The sequence below is a fragment of the Chlorocebus sabaeus genome, chromosome 27 (genome assembly GCF_047675955.1).
Source record: "Chlorocebus sabaeus isolate Y175 chromosome 27, mChlSab1.0.hap1, whole genome shotgun sequence".
Classification (NCBI taxonomy): Eukaryota; Metazoa; Chordata; class Mammalia; order Primates; family Cercopithecidae; genus Chlorocebus; species Chlorocebus sabaeus.
The window spans coordinates 47,862,394-47,885,052 of record NC_132930.1 but is presented as its reverse complement, the minus strand read 5'-3'; the positions used below and the strand labels follow the sequence as shown (position 1 = coordinate 47,885,052).

At 46.8% G+C, this 22,659-nt stretch overlaps 1 protein-coding gene across 5 annotated transcripts in view; it reads left to right on the top strand.

Moving 5' to 3' along the window:
• Positions 1 to 22,659, top strand: part of NSD2 (nuclear receptor binding SET domain protein 2) — a 113,339-nt gene that overhangs the window by 20,558 nt on the left and 70,122 nt on the right. For 3 of the 5 annotated variants that reach the window (XM_008018127.3, XM_008018129.3, XM_008018130.3), the window contains exons 2-3: positions 10,765 to 11,390; positions 14,972 to 15,134. In XM_008018127.3, the coding sequence (XP_008016318.1) occupies positions 10,794 to 11,390; positions 14,972 to 15,134 (760 nt within the window). In that variant the 5' untranslated portion in view covers positions 10,765 to 10,793. Of the gene's footprint in view, positions 1 to 842; positions 931 to 9,697; positions 9,781 to 10,764; positions 11,391 to 14,971; positions 15,135 to 22,659 lie in introns of those variants that run through there. The other 2 variants (XM_073012572.1, XM_008018128.3) reach the window with 2 other exon arrangements.

Here is a 22,659-nt window from a genome sequence, read left to right as displayed (position 1 = left end):
ACTCTTAACTGGTAATTTCTGTTTTAACCTCTATATTTTTATTTTTCACCTGAGTGATTAATTATTTTCATCCTTTTTATAATGGTCATGTTGCATTTGTAATTTTAAGGTATTTTAAGAAGAAAATATTTATAAACGAGGAATTCTTAGGTTATTAGTCGTCTTCCTACAACAGCACATCTCCAGCACAAATTTGATTCCTCTAAGTCGGCCTTCCCAGGTTTGACATCTCTAACTCTAATCCCTTCTGTTCTTTGTCCTTGTGATTTTACATCTTTCTTTTGTGAAGGAGATATGCGTATTAAACTCTCAGACTGGGCTCGGTGACTTAAATGCCTCCAATCCCAGCACCTTGGGAGTCGGAGACAGGTGGATCACCTGAAGTCAGGAGTTTGAGACCAGCCTGGCCAACATAGTGAAACCCCGTCTCTACTAAAAATACAAAAAAATTATCCAGGTGTGGTGGTGCGTGCCTATAGTCTTAGTTACTTGGGAGGCTAAGGCAGGAGAATCACTTGAACCTGGCGGAGAGGTTGCAGTGAGCTGAGATTGTGCCACTTCATTCCAGCCTGGGCGACAGAGAGAGACTCTCTTTTAATAAAAAAAATAAACTCTCAGTCTTTGCATATCACAAGATGTATTTTGCCTCTTTTTCTTGTTTTTGTTCTTTTGTTTTGAGACAAGGTCTTGCTGTGTCCCCCAGGCTGGAGTGGAGTGGTGCTTTCTCGGCTCTCTGCAATCTCCGCTGCCCAGGCTCAACTGATCCTCCTGCCACAGCCTCCCAAGTAGCTGGGATTATGGGCACACACCCAGCTAATTTTTGTATTTTTTTTGCAGAGACAGGGTTTCGCCCTGTTGCCCAGGCTGGTCTTGAACTTCTGAGCTCAAGTGATCCACTTGCCTTGGCCTCCCCAAGTGTTGGAATTACAGGTGTGAGTCACTGCACCCGGCCCATCCCTCGTGTTTGAATGATAATTTATCTGGGCATAAAATTCTGGACACTTGTGGTGGCACTAGGTGGGCATTTATTTTCCCTTAATGCTTGCTTGATTGATTAACAGACAGTCTTGCTCTGTAGCCCAGGCAGCAGTACAGTGGCATGCTGATAGGTCACTGCAGCCTCGAATTCCTAGGCTCAAGTGATCCTCTTCCTTCAGCCTCTGAAGAAGCTAGGATCAGCTTCTAGGACTATAGGTGTGTACCACTGTACCTGGCTAAATTTAAAATTTTTTGTAGAGATGGAGTCTTACTATGTTGGCCAGGCTGGTCTCAGACTCCTGACCTCAAGTGATCCTCCCACCTCAGCCTCCCAAAGTGGTGGGATTACAGGTGTGAGCCGCCATGCCTGGCAAAGATTTTCTATTTGTTCTTCATGCTCTGTCATTTCAATACACTGTATCTAGATGATTTGTTTTCATTTATTTTGCTGAGAACCTAGGGTACTCTTTTAATCAGAATACCTAATTTTCCTTTCATCTCTGGAAAATGTTTCATCTCTTTGAAATTTGTTAGCTGGCCGAGGTGATAGTCTGGCTGTGCAGATAGTCTACATTTTGCTTATCTATTCATCTGTTGATGGACCCCTGGGTTATGTCTACCTTTTGGCTACTGTAATCGCAGCACTTTGGGAGTCCAGGAATTCGAGACCAGCCTGGGCAATGTGGTGAAACCCTGTCTCTACAAAAAATACAAAAATTAGCCAGTGTGGTGGTACATGCCTATAGTCCCAGCTACTTGGGAGGCTGAGGTGGGAGGATTGCTTGGGCCCAGGAGTTCTAGGATGCAGTGAGCTGTGATGGCACCATTGCACTTTAGCCTGGGCAACAGAGCAAGATCCTGTCTCAATTAAAAAAAAAAAAAAAGAAAGAAAAATGGAAATCTTGTCTTTCCCTCATCCTCTCAAGCCTCTCCAACTAGAACTGCATTGGAATGTAAGCTCCTTGAAGGTAGAGTATTTTTGGGGGTATACGTAACATAAAATTTACCATTTTAACCATTTTAAAGCATTTAATTCTAAGGTCTTAAGTGCATTCACGTGGTTGTACAACCATCACACTATCTCCAGAACTTTTTCATCTTCTCAGACTGAAAGTCTGCCCCATAATTCCCCATCCCCCTTTCTCTTCCCCCAGCTCCTGGCACTCACCATTCTACTTCCTGTCTCTATGAATTCTATTCTGGGGACCTCATGTACATGGAATTTTACAGTATTTGTCTTTTTCATGTCTGCCTTATTTCACTTAGCATAGATAGTGTCTTCAAGATTCATCCATATTGTAGCAGATAATAGCATTTCTTTCCTTTTAAAGCTGAATACTACTCCACTGTGCAGATAGTCTACATTTTGCTTATCTGTTCATCTGTTGATGGACCCCTGGGTTATGTCTACCTTTTGGCTACTGTAACAGTGCTCCTGTGAACGTGGTGTACAAATATCTTCTGGTTCCTGCTTTTAATTCTTTTTTTTTTTTTTTTTTTTTTTTTTTTTTTTTTTTTTTTTGAGCCGGAGTCTTGCTCTGTAGCCCGGGCTGGAGTGCAGTGGCCGGATCTCAGCTCACTGCAAGCTCCGCCTCCCGGATTCACGCCATTCTTCTGCCTCAGCCTCCCGAGTAGCTGGGACTACTGGCGCCCGCCACCTCGCCCGGCTAGTTTTTTGTATTTTTTTTGGTAGATATGGGGTGTCACCGTGTTAGCCAGGCTGGTCTCGATCTCCTGACCTCGTGATCCGCCCGTCTTGGCCTCCCAAAGTGCTGGGCTTACAGGCTTGAGCCACCGCGCCCGGCCTAGTTCCTGCTTTTAATGCTTTTGGGTAGATAGTGTTTTTCACCCCATTCTGTTCAATGTTATAATCCCAACACCTAAAATCAGTGTCTTGCACATAGTAGGCACTTTATAAATATTTGAAAGAATGAAACATTCATGATCGTTATGTCTTAATTTTACATGGTTTTCATCTCTTTATCAGCCTTTTTCCTTGCTGATTCGCTCATATTTATCTTCTAATCTATTACATTTTTAGCTGTGCCTGGTCTGTTATATTCAACTCAACAACTGAGTTTTTAACTTCAATACCAATACCTTTTTTTTTTTTTTGCAAGTTTGTAAATCATGAAAACAGTGATTTCCTGTTCTTCTGTGGAAGACCTTCCATATTGTCCTGTGCCTGACTCCTGGAAGATCTCCCATTGCTGGTGGGAGGCTGTGTTTACCTCAGGGGCATCTCTCAGTGGCTCTCCCGGGGGAGACGGGGGCTCCCCATGAGCAGTTCTCAGGTCTCCCTGCAGGCCCTACCAGTGTCACTCATTGTAGACCTGTTTTGACATACATTTTTTGGTCTCAGGATTTAGCCGCCTTAGGCAAAGGCTTGGGGTTCACATTTCTCAAGGGTGGCTCTGTCACCCCAGTGGCCTCTGGTGAGTGTTTGCTGAGGGCCCAGCCCTGGGCTGGCTGATAGAGGGGCTCAGGTGATGATGACAGCACTGTGACTACAGATACCTGGTGATGAGGAAGTCCTCTGCCTGGTGGTGGCTTCTTTTCCTCCTTAATGTTTGAAAGTACCCTGCAAGGTGGGTCCTCTGTCCTCAGGACATGGAGTGAGGATGAGTGGTAGAGTCACTTGGCCGGGGTCCCACAGTTTAGTAAGTGGCAGAGCTGGGATTCTAGTCCAGGTAGCAGCCTCCACACTTGGTGCTCCTAATCGCTGTAGCCAGCTGCTCTCCATGACTCCTCTCCTTATGGCTCAGTGCAGGAAGCCCAGTCAGGCCCAGTGCCCTGTCCTGCACCTCTGCTCTGTATTCTGGCTGCCAAGCCCCAGCTCTTAAACTCTGGGGTCCTGCCATGGGCAACCTACACCCTATGAGGCTCAGACTGCTGTTCTCTTTTCATTTCTAGACCTGGAGATTTCTCTTTTTTGCTTTGTGTTAGGCAATGTAGCTGACAAGGTCTTGCTGAGTCACGAGGCTGGAGTGCAGTAGTGTGGTCACAGCTCATTGCAGCATCAAACTCCTGGGCCCAAGCCATCCTCTCACCTCAGCCTCCCCAGTAGCTGGGACTGTAGATGTGCACCACTGTGCCTGGCTAATTTTATTTTTTGTAGAGACAAGGTCTCACTATGCTGCCCAGGCTCATCTTAAATTGCTGGGTTCAAGCAGTCCTCCCTCCTTGGCCTCCCAAAGTGCTAGGATTACAGGTGGTGAGCCACTATGCCCGGCCTCCCTCCCCCTCTCCCTCCCTCCCCTCCTTTCTTCCTTCCTGAACTCTTTTCTTTCATTTCTCTCCTTCCTTTCTCTCCTTTCTTCCCTTCTCTCTTTCTCTGTCTCTCTCTCTTTCTCTCTCTGTCTCTTTCTGTCTTTTTCTTTTACCTTTCTTTCTTACCTTTATTCGTTTTTTGAGACAGGATCTCACTTTGTCACCTCAGTGGGAGTGCAGTGGTGCCATCTTTGCTCACTACAGCCTCGACCTCCCAGGTTCAAACAATCCTCCTGCCTCTCCCCTCCAAAGTAGCTGGGACTACAGGTGTGTGCCACCACGCCTGGCTAATTTTTGTATTAGAGACAGGGTTTCACCATGTTGGCGAGACTGGTCTCAAACTCCTGAACTCAAGCAGTCTACCTGCCTGAGCTTCCCTAAGTGCTAGGGCTATAGGCGTGAGCCACCATGCCTGGCCTCTTTTTTTTCTTTAAAATAGCATTTTAGCCATCTTCACCAGAAAATTTCCATAATGTATTAATATTGTGACAACATTAAAAGAATTCCTGATGTTGAATTATCCTTATATTTTTGGATAAACCCTTTTTGGCCATGGTATCTTTTTTTTTTTTTTTTAAATACAGTGATGGCTGGGTTTGATTGACTTCTATTTAGGGTAGTTTCAGTCAGTTCTTGACTGATCTTGTCTATAGATTTTTTTTTTTTTTTTTTTTTTTTTTTTTTTTTTTTTTTTTGAGACGGAGTCTTGCTCTGTCGCCCGGGCTGGAGTGCAGTGACCGGATCTCGGCTCACTGCAAGCTCCGCCTCCCGGGTTCACGCCATTCTCCTGCCTCAGCCTCCCGAGTAGCTGGGACTACAGGCGCCCGCCACCTCGCCCGGCTAGTTTTTTTTGTATTTTTTTAGTAGAGACGGGGTTTCACCGTGTTAGCCAGGATGGTCTCGATCTCCTGACCTCGTGATCCACCCGTCTCGGCCTCCCAAAGTGCTGGGATTACAGGCTTGAGCCACCGCGCCCGGCCAGATTTTTTTTTTTAATACTTCTTTTTTTTCCTGGTTTTGGTATAAGGATTATGCTAACTTTGCATAATATTTTGGGAAACTTTATATCATGTTCTATGTATGTTTCCATCTTTTTTTTTTTTTTTTTTTGAGATGGAGTCTCGCTGTGTTGTCCAGGCTGGAGGGCAATGGTGCGATCTCGACTCACGGCAACCTCCACCTCCCACGTTCAAGCAATTCTCCTGCCTTAGCCTCCCTAGTAGCTGAGATCATAGGTGTGCACCACCACACCTGGCTAATTTTTGTATTTTAGTAGAGATAGGGTTTTGCCATGTTGACTAGGCTGGTCTCGAACTCCTGACCTCAGATGATCCTCCCACCTTGGCCTTCCAAAGTGCTAGGATTACAGGCATGAGCCACCATTCCTGGCCTGTTTCCATCATCTTTGAATAACTTAATAAGAATAAATTATTTGTGATGAATAATAATACAATAGCTAAAAAGACTAAGCTGTATTTGTACATATCATCATGGGGAAATAAAGATATGTTGACTGACTAATCAAGTTGCAGAGCAAAGGTATGATGGTGTTTATAGCAATACAAACTGCATGCAACAGTTCTGTGTTAATGGATACATACTATAACCTGGGAGGATATATAGGAAAATCATGATGGAGATTGCCTCTGGGGGACAGCAAATGGAACTTATACGTTGGAAATAAGGTAGACTTCATCTTTGCTTTATGCATTCACTCCTCACCAGACTGGTGGGAGGCAGCACCTAGAGGTAGAGTGCTTATATTTGAGTGCTGCCCCTCTGCTTCCCAGCTGTACGATGTGGGTGTCACAGCCCCTGCACCTGTGGAGTGGAAGAGTCATACCTACCTTACAGTGTTGTGGGTGTGGAGGTGGATGGTCTGCCTAGGCGACCCTGGCTTCTTGGACCTGGCAGCCCCATGAGGGCTGGCTCCTGTTCCTCCTTTCCTTTCCTAGTTCTCAGGTTTGGAGACTGCCTTCAAACCAGAGTGCCACAGAGGAAGCACTAAATACACATTTGTAGTGGTTATTATTTGTAGTTCTTTTCTTTCATGTTAAAACTAGAAGTGGCTGGGCATAGTGGCTCATGCCTGTAATCCCAGCACTTTGGGAGGTCGAGGTGGGTGGATCACAAGGTCAGGAGTTCACGACCAGCACCAGCCTGGCCAACATGGTGAAATCCCGTCTCTACTAAAAATACACACACACACAAAATTAACTGGGTGTGGTGGCACACACTTGTAATACCAGCTACTCAGGAGGCTGAGGCAGGAGAATCACTTGAACCCGCTGGCAGAGCTTTCAGTGAGCCGAGATTGGGCCATTGTACTCCAGTCTGGGCGACAGCGAAACTCCATCTCAAACAACAACCATCACAACAAAAAACTGGAAGCAAATGTGGCAGAATGCAAAAAATTGTCTTTCAAGGTGGTGGGTATATTCGTTTGTCCTATTGTTCTTCATACTTTTCTAAACTTAAGAACTTACCCACTCCTTGCCTTCCCCAACATAAGAAAGATTGTTAAATCCATGGGTATGGTGGCTCACATCTGCACCCAGCACTTTGAAAGGCCAAGGCCGGTGGATCGCTTGAGCCCAGGAGTTTGAGACCAGCCTGGGCAACATGGTGACTTGGTCTCTACAAAAACACAGAAATTAGCCGTGCATGGTGGCAAGTGCCTTATACTCCTCACAGCTGCTCAGGAGGCTGAGGCGGGAGACACTTGAGCTTGGGAGGCAGAGGTTGCAGTGAGCTGTGATCATACCACTGCACTTCAGCCTGGGTGACAGAGTGAGACTGTCTCGGGGAAAAAAAAAAGGTGGTTTGGGCTGGGTGCAGTGTCTCATGCCTGTAATCCCAGTACTTTGGGAGGTTGAGATGGGAAGATCCGTTGAGCCCAGGAGTTTGAGATCAACCTGGACAGTATCGTGAGATCCGTCTCTACAAAAAATGGATTAAAAAGTTAGCTGAGCATGGTGGCATGCACCTCTAGTCCCAGCTACTTGGGAGGCTGAGATGGGAGGATTGCTTGAGCCCTGAAGGGTAGAGGTTGCAGTGAGCTGAAATTGTGCCATTGCCCTACACTCCAACTTGGGTGATAGTGACACCCTGTCTCAAGGAAAAAAAAAATTGTTTGGCAGGGTACAGGGGCTCCTGCTTGTAATGCCAGTACTTTGGGAGGCCGAGGTGGAAGGATTGCTTGAGGCCAGGACTCAGAGACTAGCCTGGTCAACAAGACAAGATCCCATCTCTACAAAAAATTTTATTTTTATGTTTATTAATTTATTTTTGAGATGGAGCCTCACTGTGTCACCCAGGCTGGAGTGCAGTGGCATGGTCTTTGCTTGTTGCAGCCTCCACCTCCTGGGTTCAAGCGATTCTTCTGCCTCAGCCTCCCAAGTAGCTGGGATTACAGGTGCGTGCCACCAAGCCTGGCTAATTTTTGTATTTTTAGTAGAGTTATGGTTTCACCATGTTGGCCAGTCTGGTCTCAAACTCCTGACCACAAGTGATCCACCTGCACTGGCCTCCAAAAGTGCTGGGATTACAGGCATGAGCCAGCTCACCCAGCTGCTGAACTTTTCAACAAATTGGGGAACTTTTAGAGGGCCATTGTTTTCTCCAAATATTTTTGCCTTTTTTTCCCCCTTCTCTTTCTGGGTGGGACTCCAGATGCTTTAATATTGTTTCACGGATCAGTGAGGCTCTGTTTCCTTTTTTTTTCTCCCTTCTTTTTAGTCTTGCTCTGTAATCCAGGTTGGAGCTCAGTAATGCAATCATAGCTTACTGCAGCCTTGACCTCTTGGATTCAAGTGAACCTCCTGCCTCAACCTCCTGAGTAGCAGGGACTACAGGCGCACATCACCACGGCTGGCTAATTTTTGTATTTTTTGTAGAGATGGGCTCTCACTGTCTTGCCCAGGCTGATCTTGAATTCCTGGACTTGAGTGGTCCTCCTGCCTCGGCCTCCCAAAGTCCGGCCACATTCCCCTTAAGAATGGTTTTGTGACTGAGCGCGGTGGCTTACGCCTGTAATCCCAGCACTTTGGGAGGCCAAGGTGAGTGGATCACGAAGTCAGGAGATCAAGACCATCCTAGGTAACACGGTGAAACCCTGTTTCTACTAAAAATAAAAAAAAAATTAGCCAGGCGTGGTAGCGGGTGCCTGTAGCCCCAGCTACTGAGGAGGCTGAGGCGGAAGAATTGCTTGAACCCAGGAGGTGAAGGTTGCGGTGGCCTCAGATCGCGCCACTGCACTCCAGCCTGGGTGACAGAGCGAGACTCCGTTTTTTTTGTGTGTGTCCAACAGCTGGAATCTCTTTTCAGTTATTTCATAAGCTAGGCTGCTTGGAATCAGCCTGGAATTTGGGCAGAGTTTATAGGCAGAATTTGGGGCTCCCCTCTGAGACTCTGTCCTTGAGATTTCCCCCCTCATTTTATAGCTGTTACAGTTGCTTCAGACTCTCCTCAGTCACACATTTAAAAATGGAGTTTACCCAGTGCTGTTCCATTTCTTTCAAGAATTGATTGCATCCATTTTCTCTCTGCTTTTGGTTGCTCTCAGTTCCTTCAGGAGGTGTTTTTTTAATATTTTGTCCAGGGTTATAGTTTTTACCTGTGGGACAGTTGGTATGATATGAGCTAGAAGAGGAACTGACTTTGATCTCCTTTTTTTTTTTTTTTTTTTTGAGACGGAGTCTCGCTCTGTCGCCCAGGTTGGAGTGCAGTGGCCGGATCTCAGCTCACTGCAAGCTCCGCCTCCCGGGTTCCCGCCATTCTCCTGCCTCAGCCTCCGGAGTAGCTGGGACTACAGGCACCCGCCACCTCGCCCGGCTAGTTTTTTTTGTATTTTTTAGTAGAGACGGGGTTTCACCGTGTTAGCCAGGATGGTCTCGATCTCCTGACCTCGTGATCCACCGATCTCGGCCTCCCAAAGTGCTAGGATTACAGGCTTGAGCCACCACGCCCGGCCGTTCTACCTTTTTAAGAAATTGTGCAGGCCAGACAGAACACATTTGTGTGTGTTTTGGTGTTAAAGAGTTGTCCAAAGCACATGAAACTGAACTGAGACTTTAACGCTTTCAAGGTTTTACATTTGCTCTTTTCTTCTTGTCTCCTTCCTCGGCTGTCTGCTTTTCTGTGGAGACTGCAGGTTGTAGACACCAGCGGCCCCCTATTGCTGCACGTCAGGTGTCTTCCCCCTCAGTACTGTGGACTTCTTGGGCTGCATAGCCCTGTTGCCCGGGCATCCTGTGCGTAGCAGGAGGTGCAGCATCCATGACCACCACCCATCATAGGTCAGGGGCCGCCCCCTAGTCGTGGTAATTAAAAAATGCTTCCAGATGAGGCTAAGTGTTCCTGGGGAACAAAATCCTCCCCGTTTGAGAACCGCTGTTCTAATCCACGGGCATCTCTGGTCCTTACTGTATTCCGTTTTTCCCCAGTGTCTGATGCTGTTGGTTTCTGCCTTCTCAGAGGGCTCTTGTTGGAGCTTTTGATGGTGTACACCTGAGAGATGCCTTCCCAGCTGGGGTGGGTGCCTACCTGTTTCTTATTCCTAGCTGTGTTTTGGGGCTCTGGCCCCTTCACTAGGTGTCTCAGATTAGGGACTGTAGCTTTACAGTGAAGACCCCACACCACCACACTGCAGCCAGTCATCTTCCTAAACTGCGTACTTCTGCACTTGGGCTTCATTGGCCAGTGTGGTGCACTGGCAAAGTGGCTCAGCAGTGTTGTCCTCAAGTAGTTAATCTTCAGATAGTAGCTAAAATATGTGATGTTACTGCTGTGTTCTTTCTTGTTTAATTTAGGCCTGAACATGGAGGGGATAGTGGACTGTGATAAGAATACTGGGTTGAGCATAGCCAGACCTGACTGGGAATGCTTTCACCCTTGGAGACTCTTGGTTTTTTGCTTCTTATTTTCATCAACCTGGAACTAATCCTGTGCTTGGAGTTGGAATATCTGGTTTTACACTTTGCTGACCAGGTCATCTTGGGCACATTCTGAGCCTGATACTTCAGCTGTAACAGGAGGGACTGGGGCGAACTCTTTTCCTGTTAGTGTTGATTTTGCTTTTATGCTGTTCTCTGTTGTCCTTTTGCATAGGCCTGTCATTATGCCAGCTGCCTCACACATATTAGCTCTTTTAAGTATATGCTGGTGGACAGGTGGAAATCTGTGTTTCAGGGATGATTGACAAATTAAGTTATGCGTCCATGGCCATGCTGTGGATTATTAGTGGTATGATTGGAGTTTGCTGTCTTGACTGACTTTCATGTTTTTCGTTTAAAAAATGATTCCTTGTTCTTTCCTTTCAGCTTTATCATTTTTTGATTCCATGTAATTTTTTTGTGATACTAACACTGCCTTCTGTGACCTGAATTATTATAAAAACATCATAAATTACTTACAAAGAAAATCAGACCCCACAAAGCTGTAGAGGTCCTGGCATACCTGTCCTAGGTTTTAAATGTAATTGCTTTTTCTTTCTTTTTTCTATTTTTAATACCATAGTGTTCTAAGAACGGAAGCATCTGGGCTGGATGGAATTTAGCATCAAGCAGAGTCCCCTTTCTGTTCAGAGTGTTGTAAAGTGCATAAAGATGAAGCAGGCACCAGAAATCCTCGGCAGTGCCAATGGGAAGACTCCGAGCTGTGAGGTGAATCGTGAGTGTTCTGTGTTCCTCAGCAAAGCCCAGCTCTCCAGCAGCCTGCAGGAGGGGGTCATGCAGAAGTTTAACGGCCACGACGCCCTGCCCTTTATTCCAGCCGACAAGCTGAAAGATCTTACTTCCCGGGTGTTTAATGGAGAACCGGGTGCACACGATGCCAAACTGCGTTTTGAGTCCCAGGAAACGAAAGGGATTGGGACACCACCTAACACTACCCCTATCAAAAATGGCTCTCCAGAAATTAAGCTGAAGATCACCAAAACGTACATGAATGGGAAGCCTCTCTTTGAGTCTTCCATTTGTGGTGACAGTGCTGCTGATGCGTCTCAGTCAGAAGAAAATGGACAAAAACCAGAACACAAAGCAAGAAGGAACAGGAAGAGGAGCATAAAATATGACTCCTTGCTGGAGCAGGGCCTTGTCGAAGCAGCTCTTGTGTCTAAGATCTCGAGTCCTTCAGATAAAAAGGTATCTAGGAGGCGTGTCAGGGGTCACGTGACCTTGAGCAGTGAGCATGGCCACCGTGTGAGGGCACCTGCACGAGTACTGGGGTGGGCGGAGGAGATGAGAACAGGTCTGGTACTTCCAGCCACTTGCCTGAACCCTGGCTGTGGGTTGGAGGGCGGGCTCCAGGATGCCCTGGCACTGCCTCCTCAGTTCTCAGCTGGCTGCTGAGCCTGTTGAGAAGTCTAGAGAGGTGAGCTAAGTGTTCAAGATTCAAATGGCTAAAAAGAGGCAATGCTTATTTCTTTCTTTTTTTTTTTTCTTTTTTTTTGAGATGGAGTCTCTCTTTGTCGCCCAGGTTGGAGTGCAGTGGCCGGATCTCAGCTCACTGCAAGCTCCGCCTCCTGGGTTCACGCCATTCTCCTGCCTCAGCCTCCCGAGTAGCTGGGAGTACAGGCGCCCCCCACCACGCCTGGCTAGTTTTTTGTATTTTTTTTTAGTAGAGACGGGGTTTCACCATGTTAGCCAGGATGGTCTCGATCTCCTGACCTTGTGATCCACCCGTCTCGGCTTCCCAAAGTGCTGGCATTACAGGCTTGAGCCACCACGCCCGGCCCATGCTTGTTTCTTAATGTGGTTCTGCCAGTTTCAGAGCCCTGGCTTGACAACATCAGGTTACACACTTTTCAAGGATCTCATCTCCAAGGTGTTCTTTAGCCTGGTGTGGTCAGTGGAGACATGCTGGGCTCTAGAATGTGACTTCCTAAGTCTGCACCATCTGATGAGTGGGAAGCAGAGCTGTGCAGCGGTGCGCCTGCTGTCCTTACCCTATGGTCCAGTGTCCACTTACTGTCTTCTCAGCCAGGTGGTCCAGCAGATGGCCTGCCTCCCTGAGGCCTAGGGATGTGTCTTTTGCCTCCCATTCTTGGTTCCCAGGGCAGAGCCCAGCACACTGGACACAAGCGAATGAGTGTTTCCTCATCCTAACTTGAGATGGAAAGATGTGGTGGTGCTGCTCCATTCTGCCTGGTGGTTGGTGTTTCCATGCCTTCACGTGGCATTCAGATTGGCCCTGACACTCGGATGAATATAAGCCATGTGAAACAACTGAGGGGCCATGGCTTTGGCAGAAGGAAGGAACTCTTGATGGGGCAGCAGTCTCTGTTCATCTGGTGGTCGATAGGGTGTTGCTCTTTAGTTGCTGCTCCTTGGAATTGTTAAAATAATGAAGAGCTTTGAGGGTTAAAAAAATGTTTTTTGATTATTCAGGAGCTATTTAGTTCTTGCTCATATAATTGCAGTGGCAAAGTTTCCTAATTTTATTTATTTTTTTTGAGACAGGGTCTCTGCCCAGGCTAGAGGGCAGTGGTGTGATCATGGCTCATAGCAGCTTTGACCTCCCAGGCTTAGGTGATCCTCCTACCTCAGCCTCCTGAGTAGCTGGACCACAGGTGTGCACCACTATGTGCCCAGCTAATTTTTTGTTTTTTTGTAGAGATGGGGTCTTGCTATGTTGCCCAGGCCGGTCTCAAACTCCTGGGCTCAAACGATTCTCCCACCTCCACCTCCTGAAGTACTCAAGTTACAGGTGCGAGGGGCCGTGCCCAGCCTAGAAAGATTTTTTGAAGTGCTCATGGCAGTATTGAACCTCATGGTTTTGCATGGGAAGAGGCCTGTGCAAGTTGTCAGAGACCTAGCTGTTTTGTTTTGAGACAGGGTCTTGGTATGTTACACGGGCTGTTCTCGAACTCCTGGCCTCAGACGATGCTCCCGCATCAAAGCTGGGTTTTTCTTTCTCCTCCAACTGAAAAAAAACAAACCAAACAAAAAAACCTGGCTTTTATTCCTAGCCCTGTCCCTTGGTTTTGTTAAAACTTGAGTAACTCACCTGAATTTTGACTCTCCATCTGCAGAGTGGGGTCAGTAAATGTAAACCTGGGTTGCTGTGCAGTAATCTGGTAGCGGTTCTGAAAGTATGTCAGGCCTGGTGCAGTGGCTCACACCTGTAATCCCAGCACTTTGGGAGGCTAAGGCAGGAGGATTGTTTGAACCCAGGAGTTCAAGACCAGCCTGGGCAACATAGTGAGACCCCGTCTCTACAAAAAATAAAATTACCTGGGCATGGTGGCACTGCCTGTGGTCCCAGCTACTAGGGAGGCTGAGGTGGGAGGATAAAAAAAACATGAAAATGTGTCATGTGGCAGCTCATGCCAGTCCTCACCAGCGTGCTCATGGCAAGGTTTTGGGCCAGCATCTTTAGCTCACAGATGAGAAAACTGAGGCCTGAGGCAGTGGAACAATCTACCCATATGTATAGTACTCTGAGGAGCAAGGCCAGGGATTCACCCTTGGCGGATTGCAGCCACGCTGGCTGTGCTTGTTTCCACTGGAGAGCGCAACTGTGAGTGGCTTGTGGGAAGGAGTTTTCTTTGGTGGAATGTTCAGCCTCAACCTGCCCATCATGTTCTATAGATGGAGAAATTGAGGCTCAGAGAGCCCCAGGGACTCAGATTACATGTGATGGAGCCGAGACTTGCTCCTAGTCCTCCTTGCCCTTGCCCCCACCACTCTAGGATGGTTCATGTTGGTGACACATGGGCTGCCGAGAACTGATTGTCAGACATGACTGGGGACAGGGATCAGTATGGATTTGGAATTCTGTGAGAATTCCTTTTTGACCAGTTGAATAAAGCACCATTGAAGACCCTCTATTAATAGTAGGCTGAAATAGATTTATATAGAGATCTTCATAATGTTGAACACCTGCTGTGTGCCATGCACTGTCCTGATCCTTTAGCTGAGAGGGAGAGACAAATTTTTTTTTTTTTTTTGGAGACAGAGTTTTATTCTGTCGCCAGACTGGAGTGTAGTGGTGCAATCTCAGCTCACTGCAACCTCCGCCTCCTGGGTTCAAGTGATTCTTCTGCCTCAGCCTCCTGAGTAGCTGGGACTACAGGTGCTCACCACCACTCCCGGCTAATTTTTTGTAGTTTTAATAGAGATGGGGTTTCACCATGTTGGCCAGGATGGTCTCGATCTCTTGACCTCATGATCCACCCGCCTCGGCCTCCCAAAGTGCTGGGATTACATGCGTGAGCCACTGCGCCTGACCTTTTCTTTTTCTTTTTTTTTTTTTTTTTTTTTGAGATGGAGTCTCACTCTGTTGCCCAGGCTGGAGTGCAGTGGCACAATCCCGGCTCACTGCAAGCTCCGCCTCCCAGGTTCACGCCATTCTCCTGCCTCAGCCTCCCCAGTAGCTGGGACTACAGGCTCCTGCCACCACGCCTGGCTAATTTTTTGTACTTTTAGTAGATGGAGTTTCACTGTGTTAGCCAGGAAGGTCTCAATCTCCTGACCTCATGATCCACCCGCCTCGGCCTCCCAAAGTGCTGCAACTACAGGCGTGAGCCACCGCGCCCGGCCTGAGAGACAAAATTTTAATGAAACGATGTTGAGGCTATCATCTAAAACACAGCAAGGGAGCACACTCCATTTTTGGGGGTCTGTGTGTATTTGGACATTATAGCCTAATGAATCCTTGGTCTTCTGGATACACAGGTAGTGATTGGATGTGTTAGTGTTTGTCTTTTGTTGTTCATTTTCAGATTCCAGCTAAGAAAGAGTCTTGTCCAAACACTGGAAGAGACAAAGACCACCTGTTGAAATACAATGTCGGTGATTTGGTGTGGTCCAAAGTGTCGGGTTACCCTTGGTGGCCTTGCATGGTTTCTGCAGATCCACTCCTTCACAGCTATACCAAACTTAAAGGTATTGTGTTCTTTGGGCTGTTTTTCCAACTCTCTGCTGCACTTAATCTTTCTCATCTCCAAGCTTCTTACTCTTTCTAAATAGCCCTGCTGTGGTTCATTTCTGCAGCTTTACCTAAAGTTAGTGATTGATTCACATGTGATGTGTTGCCATTTCTTTTTATATTCAACTCAAATACGTACTGCATCTGATTGAATTAGTGTTAAGGGAGATATGACCTTTGCCTTGTATAACTTCTGTTTTTATGATAGTTTATTATTTAGTTACAATGATTACTTGTTTCAGGATGATTTGCAACAAGAGTGTTTTATGCTAAGTTTAAGTTGTAAAAATGTCCAAGTGAATTTTATTAGGCCTATGGGAAGATGGAAAACACTGGAAATGATCATCTTTGTCTTATGAAGCTTGGGTAGATAAATTGATTTTTACATGGAGCAGCTGATGTAACATATTAAGAATGTAAGGCTGGGTGTGGTGGCTTACGCCTATAATCCCAGCACTTTGGGAGGCCGAGGCGGGTGGATCACTTGAGGTCAGGAGTTCGAGACTAGCCTGACCAACATGGTGAAACCCCATCTCTACTAAAAATACAAAATTAGCCGGATGTGGTGACGCACACCTGTAATCCCAGCTACTCAGGAGGCTGAGGCAGGAGAATTGCTAGAATCCGGGAGGCAGAGGTTGCAGTGAGCTGAGATTGCACCGTTGCATTCTAGCCTGGGCAACAACAGCGAAAACTATGTCTCAAAAAGAAAGAATATTCTATGTCCCTGATACAGAGCAAATAATAGTTGGTCAACCCATAAATGTGTTTTTAGAGGAAGAGTAAAAGATAATGTGGTTTGAGGTTTTTCTGAAAGTTCTTCTAGAGTGAAGTTGGAATTTAGTTTGAGCAAGTTTCAATGTGGTGAGTGCAGAGTTAGAACTGAGCAAGTTAGTGTCACCTTGTGATCTGATCTGTGCACCCTCTGGAAGTGTGGCATCTAGAGCCAGGCCAGACCAGGCCAGTGCTCCAGTCCACTATTGCTGACCAGTCAGCCTCTTATGACCCCTTGGTGGTCGTTGCGTACATGTCCCCTTCTGGTCTCTGGCTGAAGGCCTGAGCTCCTGTGGGGGCAGCGTTGCTGCCTTTGCTATGAGCTTACGTCTTTGCACTGACACCTGCATGGTCAAACAGGTTTGTCAACTGGCTGTGGGAGCAGGTGGCTGTTAGAAGTGGAGTACAGTGGTGCCTCCCTGGCAGATGTAGATGTTAGAGGGGCAGGCTGACGATGAAGAGACCTCTGCTGAGTCCTGGGCGCCCTTGCCTGAGTCCCGCCCTGGCCTCCTGTCCTGTGAGGCACAGGCATGTGTGCTCTGCAGGAGTTGTGGCAGAAGAGCCTATGGCCTGGCTTCAGCTCTGTCTCCGTGGAGGACCTTTGGCATCCTTGGCTTGCCAGAATTGGGGGATTTCCTTTCCAAGGGGCTGCGGGAACCCTAGGGTGTACCCCAGGGTCTCTACACTTGGTCAGAATGTGAAAAAACAAATGCTGGTTGAGACAGAAGTTGTCTCCCCTTTGTTTGGGGATGGACCTTCAAGCCTTTGCAGCCCGGGTGCAGGCACACATGGGTGTGTGTGAGGGGTTGCTAATTCTTTCTCTGCTTTCTAAAACCAGGCACAGTCTCCACACAGCAAACCTTGTGACGCCCATGTCATTTGTCTGTGTGGCACACAAGCAGCTCTTACTGATTTCCTTTTTAGTGTCTGGGGATATTTACTTGTTTATGTGATGCCATCTTTAGCTTTTAGCCTCTCATGCCTGTGAAACTGAAGTAGTCTTTTGAAAGTCTCCTTGTTCTTCCTATTAGGGTTTATTACTTTTAATTTCTTCTTTTTTTTTTTGGGATGGAGTCTCGCTCCATCACCCAGACTATAGCGCAGTGGTGCAATCTTAGCTCACTGCAACCTCTGCCGTCCAGGCTCAGGTGATCCTCCCATCTCAGCCTCCTGAGTGGCTGGGACTACAGGTGCATGCCACCACATCTGGCTAATTTTTGTATTTTTTTGTAGAGATGGGGTTTCGCCATGTTGCCCAGCTGGTCTCAAACTCCTGGGCTCCGGTGATCTGCTTGCCTTGGCCTCCCAAAGTGCTGGGATTACAGGCGTGAGCCACAGTGCTGCAGCTCAACTTTAATATCATTGCATCTTTCCCCTGCCTTGGAGTTAGGTAATTCCTGTAGTCTACAGCAGCTTCTCTGACATTCAGATATACTGTTATTTTTATTCATCTCTCTTTTTTTTTTTTTGAGACACAGTTTCATTCTGTCTCCCAGGCTGGAGTGCACTGGCATGATCTCAGCTCACTGCAACCTCTGCCTCCTGGTTTCAAGCAATTCTTATGCCTCAGCCTCCCGAGTAGCTGGGATTACAGGCGTGCGCCCACTACGCCTGGCTAATCTTTGTATTTTTGGTAGAGACAGGGTTTCACCATATGGGCCAGACTGGTCTCAAACTCCTGACCTCAAGTGATCTGCCCGCCTCGGCCTCCCAAAGTGCTGGGATTACAGGCATGAGCCACTGTGCCTGGCCTCATCTCTCTTTCTTTGCTTGATTCCTGGACCTTGCACTGTGGCTAAGTGCTTTCACTCTTGTGCTTATGGCACTGTCATGTTACTCTCTGTGATTGAGGCTGGGACTCAGGAATCAGCCTGCCAGGGTCTAGTTCAGCTGGCTGATCTTGATAGTGAACTTAATCTTGCTAAGCTTCAGGTTCCCTGTATATGAAAATGAGGAAGACGATACCATCACCTTCATGGAAAGGTCTTAATGCAGTGACCACCGGACGCTTGTATTAGCAATTGTTATTATCCTCACTTTTACTTTTAAAACCTGAGTTTTTATTTTATCAACCCTGATTCCCTTGGTTTCTTCTATAGCTGCTTCCTGAAAACCTTCCTGTTTGACCAGTTATTAACCCTGCAGCCACCTAGTATTTGGTTAATTTTAATAGTTTTGTATCTGTTTTTAAGTGTTTGCATGTCCTCGGGTATTCCCTCAGTTTTCAATATATAATGCCAAATGGGCATGCTTGGATTCTAGTTTTTGTGTGTATGTGTGAAATATTTGATCTATTTTTTTTTTAATCTATCTTAAAAACTTTCAAGTCAAACAGCACAGCAGACACCTTTCCCCTCATGTAGATTCTCCACCTTGAAACATCTTGTTCTACCTGTTGCATCTCTCTTTTTTTTTTTTTTTGAGACAGAGTCTCACTCTGTTGCCAGGCTGGAGTGCAGTGGCGCGATTTTGGCTCATTGCAATCTCTGCCTCCCAGGTTCAAGCAATTCTTCTGCCTCAGCCTCCTGAGTAGGTGGGACTATAGGTGCGCACTACCACACCCAGCTAGTTTTTATATTTTTAGTACAGGCGGGGTTTCACCATGTTGACTAGGATGATCTTGATCTCTTGACCTCGTGATCCACCTGCCTTGTGGCCTCCCAGTGGGATTATAGGCATGAGTCACTGTGCCTAGCCTCCATCTCTTTTGTTACGTGATATCTGGTAGCTGTCGTGGCACTGTTACCCTCAAATACGTCAGAACAAGGACAGTTTCCTTGTTGACTCAGCACCCAGCCACATTTTGGGAAACATCACATCAGTAACAAGGTCTGTTATTGTGCTAAAAGCAGGTATAGGGGCATGTCCCCAGCAGGCCCCATACCTGCCTTTTTCTGCACTTTGGGGTTGAGATGCATACTTTGCATCTGGTGGATGTGCCTCTTCAGCTTTTGCTAGTCTAGAACAGCACTCCCAATCCCCAATTCCTCATGACCGCTTTAGCTTTCTCATGATCAGACCTAGGTCAGAAGGCCAGGTTGTATCTCAAAGTTGGAACCTTGAAAGGTAGCTTTGGCCCTTTACTGAAGATCCGTGTGCAGAAGAAGGGAGTGTCCTGCACCAGCCTAGGCTGGGCAGTGGCCTTCCTCACCTCAGCAGTCTGCTTCTCTAGAAATTATTGTGGAATGTGGAGTAGGAGGCACAAGCAAGCCTACTTCAGAAGACTGATATATACTTTTTTTTTTTCGTGACGGCATTAGAGTGTAAAAGATACGTACATTTGAAAAGCTGTTCAGAAGGAGTCAAGCCTGGGTAGATACCCTCCAGCTGAAAGGAGATTTAGATAATCTTAAGAAAAGGAGTCAAAGGAAGTAAGTAGAACAAAGAGAAGTGAGGGAAGGACAGAGTGCTAGTCAGACCACATTAGGAGGAGCTTATGTGTCAACCGACCCACCCCTGGTAGGCGATGGCCACCAGAGCTCTCTGTGGAAAGGCACAGGTCCCCATTGTCACTAATGAGGGACCTGTGGACTGTGCTTGTAGTCTGTCCCAACAGTGTAGCTTTTGTTGTTGTTGTTTTGAGATAGGGTCTTGGCTCTGTTACTCCATCCAGGCTTGAGTACAGTGGCACAATCATAGCTCACTCTAGGCTCAAACTCCTGGGCTCAGGTGACCTTCCTCCTGCCTTGGCCTCCCAAATTGTTGGGATTACAAGTGTGAGCCACCATAACTGTCCCCAACAACCATGGCTTTAGCAGTCCTTCATGATTCATCATGGACTTGTTAAATGGTAACTGGCTATTACTGCACTTTCTACCTTTTAGCTGTCATTTTTCTGTGAAAACGAGCTCCCCCTTAAAAAAATAAGTTATGTATTTTAGTCCTTATTTTCTTGAATCCTCACATTGTCCCAAATTTGACAAGTGGGAGTCCCATTAAAGTTCCTTTAAGCTGTATGCCTTGACATGTCCCTGTCAACCCCTGAGCACCTCTTTATGTTCTGGTAGAACAAGATGTTCCAGGCTCATCTTGTACTGTTTTCTTTTTTTTCCCCCAACCCTAGCATCAGCCATTTCTCAGAGAAGGCCTAGGTTCTTTGAGTACAGAATGGTATGTAGGAGCCTAGGTCTGGTCGCTGGTTGTGTTCATTGCTCTGGGAGACAGAGTTTGCAAGGGAAACTCTGTGTGCAGTAGGTCTCCAAGCAGGGCTGAGCCCTTGCTCCAAGTGGAGCTCTTGGGTCCATTTTTGATTCTCCAACACTTGGCCTGCAGCGCCCCACGATGAGAGTGAGACAGTGAATGGTGAGTGTCATTTTGGAAGGGCAGGGATGTGAGGAAGAGATCTGCCATGGAGTGGGCTGAGCATGGGTCCTGTGAAGCCGGTACTTTTGTATTTTTCCACCCTCTATTCCTATCCTGTTTTTTTTTTTTTTTTTTTTCCTGGAGACAGAGTCTTGCTCACTTGTCCAGACTGGAGTACAGTGGTATGATCTCGGCTCACTGCAGCCTCCACTTCTGTGTTCAAGTGATTCTTCTGTCTCAGCCTCTCGACTAGCTGGGATTACAGGAGCACACCACCATGCCCAGCTAATTCTTGTATTTTTAGTAGAGCTGGAGTTTTACCATGTTGGCAAGGCTGGTCTCAAACTCCTGACCTTGTGATCTGCCCAACTTGGCCTCCCAAAGTGCTGTAATTACAGGCGTGAGCCACCGTGCCCAGCCCCCATTTAAAAAAAATTATTTATCATGTGTGGGATTTATGGACCAGCTTGAATCTTAGTGTGTGTGTGTGTGTGTGTATATATATATATTTTTTTGAGACAGAGTTCCGTTCTGTCGCCCAGGCTGGAGTGCAGTGGCTGGATCTCAGCTCACGCAAGCTCCGCCTCCTGGGTTCACGCCATTCTCCTGCCTCAGCCTCCCGAGTAGCTGGGACTACAGGCGCCCGCCACCACGCCTGGCTAATTTTTTATATTTTTAGTAGAGACAGGATTTCACCATGTTAGCCAGGATGGCCTCGATCTCCTGACCTTGTGATCCGCCCGCCTTGGCCTCCCAAAGTGCTGGGATTACAGGTGTGAGCCACCGTGCCCAGCCGAATCTTAGTGTATCTTAGTAATATACTTAAGTTTTGAAAACTGAAGTGTAATATACATGCAAAAATGAACATAACTCATAAGCTACAGCTAAATCTAGATTCTTTTGGAAATCAAAATTTCCTTTGGAAATCTTAAGTTAATGAAAGTCTTAATAGCATTTTTGTAATTTATAGCAGCAGAACCTGTGTTAGCTACTATCTACTAGGCACCTAGGTGGGCCAGCAGCTTTGAGGCTCAACCTTTTTTTGAGACCAAGTCTTGCTCTGTCACCCAGGCTGGATGGAGTGCAGTGGCACAATCTCGGCTCACTGCAACCTCCACCTCCCAGGTTCAAGTGATTCTCCTGCCTCAGCCTCCCGAGTAGCTGGTACTACAGGCGTGTGTTACCACGCCCGGCTAATTTTGTATTTTTGCTAGAGACGGGGTTTCACCATATTGGCCAGGCTGGTCGAGGCACAACCTTTTAAGTTGGAAACAGAAGATAACTATATGTTTTAGATATCACACTCGCTGGTTTTCTCTTTAGATAACTGTGGTCTGGAATCAAATAATTTTTTGTTGTGGAGATTTTTTTTTTTTTTTTTTTTTTTTTTTTGAGACGGAGTCTTGCTCTGTCGCCCGGGCTGGAGTGCAGTAGCCGGATCTCAGCTCACTGCAAGCTCCGCCTCCCGGGTTTACGCCATTCTCCTGCCTCAGCCTCCCGAGCAGCTGGGACTACAGGGACTACAGGCACCCGCCACCTCGCCCGGCTAGTTTTTTGTGTTTTTAGTAGAGACGGGGTTTCACCGTGTTAGCCAGGATGGTCTCGATCTCCTGACCTGGTGATCCGCCCGTCTCGGCCTCCCAAAGTGCTGGGATTACAGGCTTGAGCCACCGCGCCCAGCCTATTGTTGTGGAGATTTTTGTTGTCACTTTTTCTGTGTTATGTAAGGGAATGTTAAGAATTAACGCTCATTGCTTTATATAGGAAAAAAATCCTTCCAGCATTTTCTAAAAATATTGCAGGTAATCTGACTTTCTCATGTCTTGTGCTATTTGATGGTATAACCTTCTTACTGATTTGTTTCTTGCTTGTTCTATTAGTTGCTGAGAGGTGTGTTAAAATTTCCCATGGGATTGTGGATGTGCTGTTTTTCTACTTGTAGTTCTGGCAGTTTCTGCTTTACCTATTTTGAGGCTCTGGTGCCCTCCAGAGACTGAACTGGGAAACTTAGGCATGGTCATGCTTGTCCTTTGTTTCCTAGGGAGCTCTGTGGTCTCATGTCCTTGTGACTTTGCTCCTGTGCTTCCTTCTTGGCTTCTGCAGACACCTGGCCTTGTCTGCATCTTTATGGCTTCTCTTCCCTCCCTGGAGCTTTATCTCTGAGGCAGCATTGTCTCTTGGTGGGGTTCATTTTGCATGCATGGAACTTAACAGGCTCCACAAAATCTGGAGAGAAACTCTGGCTTAGTTGAGCCCAGAGAGTCACAGACTACCTGTAGTCTAATGGGCTGTGATGGGGAGAAAAGGAACATAGTACAAAATTAGGTACCAGGACTGTTAATAGAAGCCAGGTTCTTTTAGAAGGGGATGTAGGTGGGGAGGTCAGTGACATGCATTTTTATATAG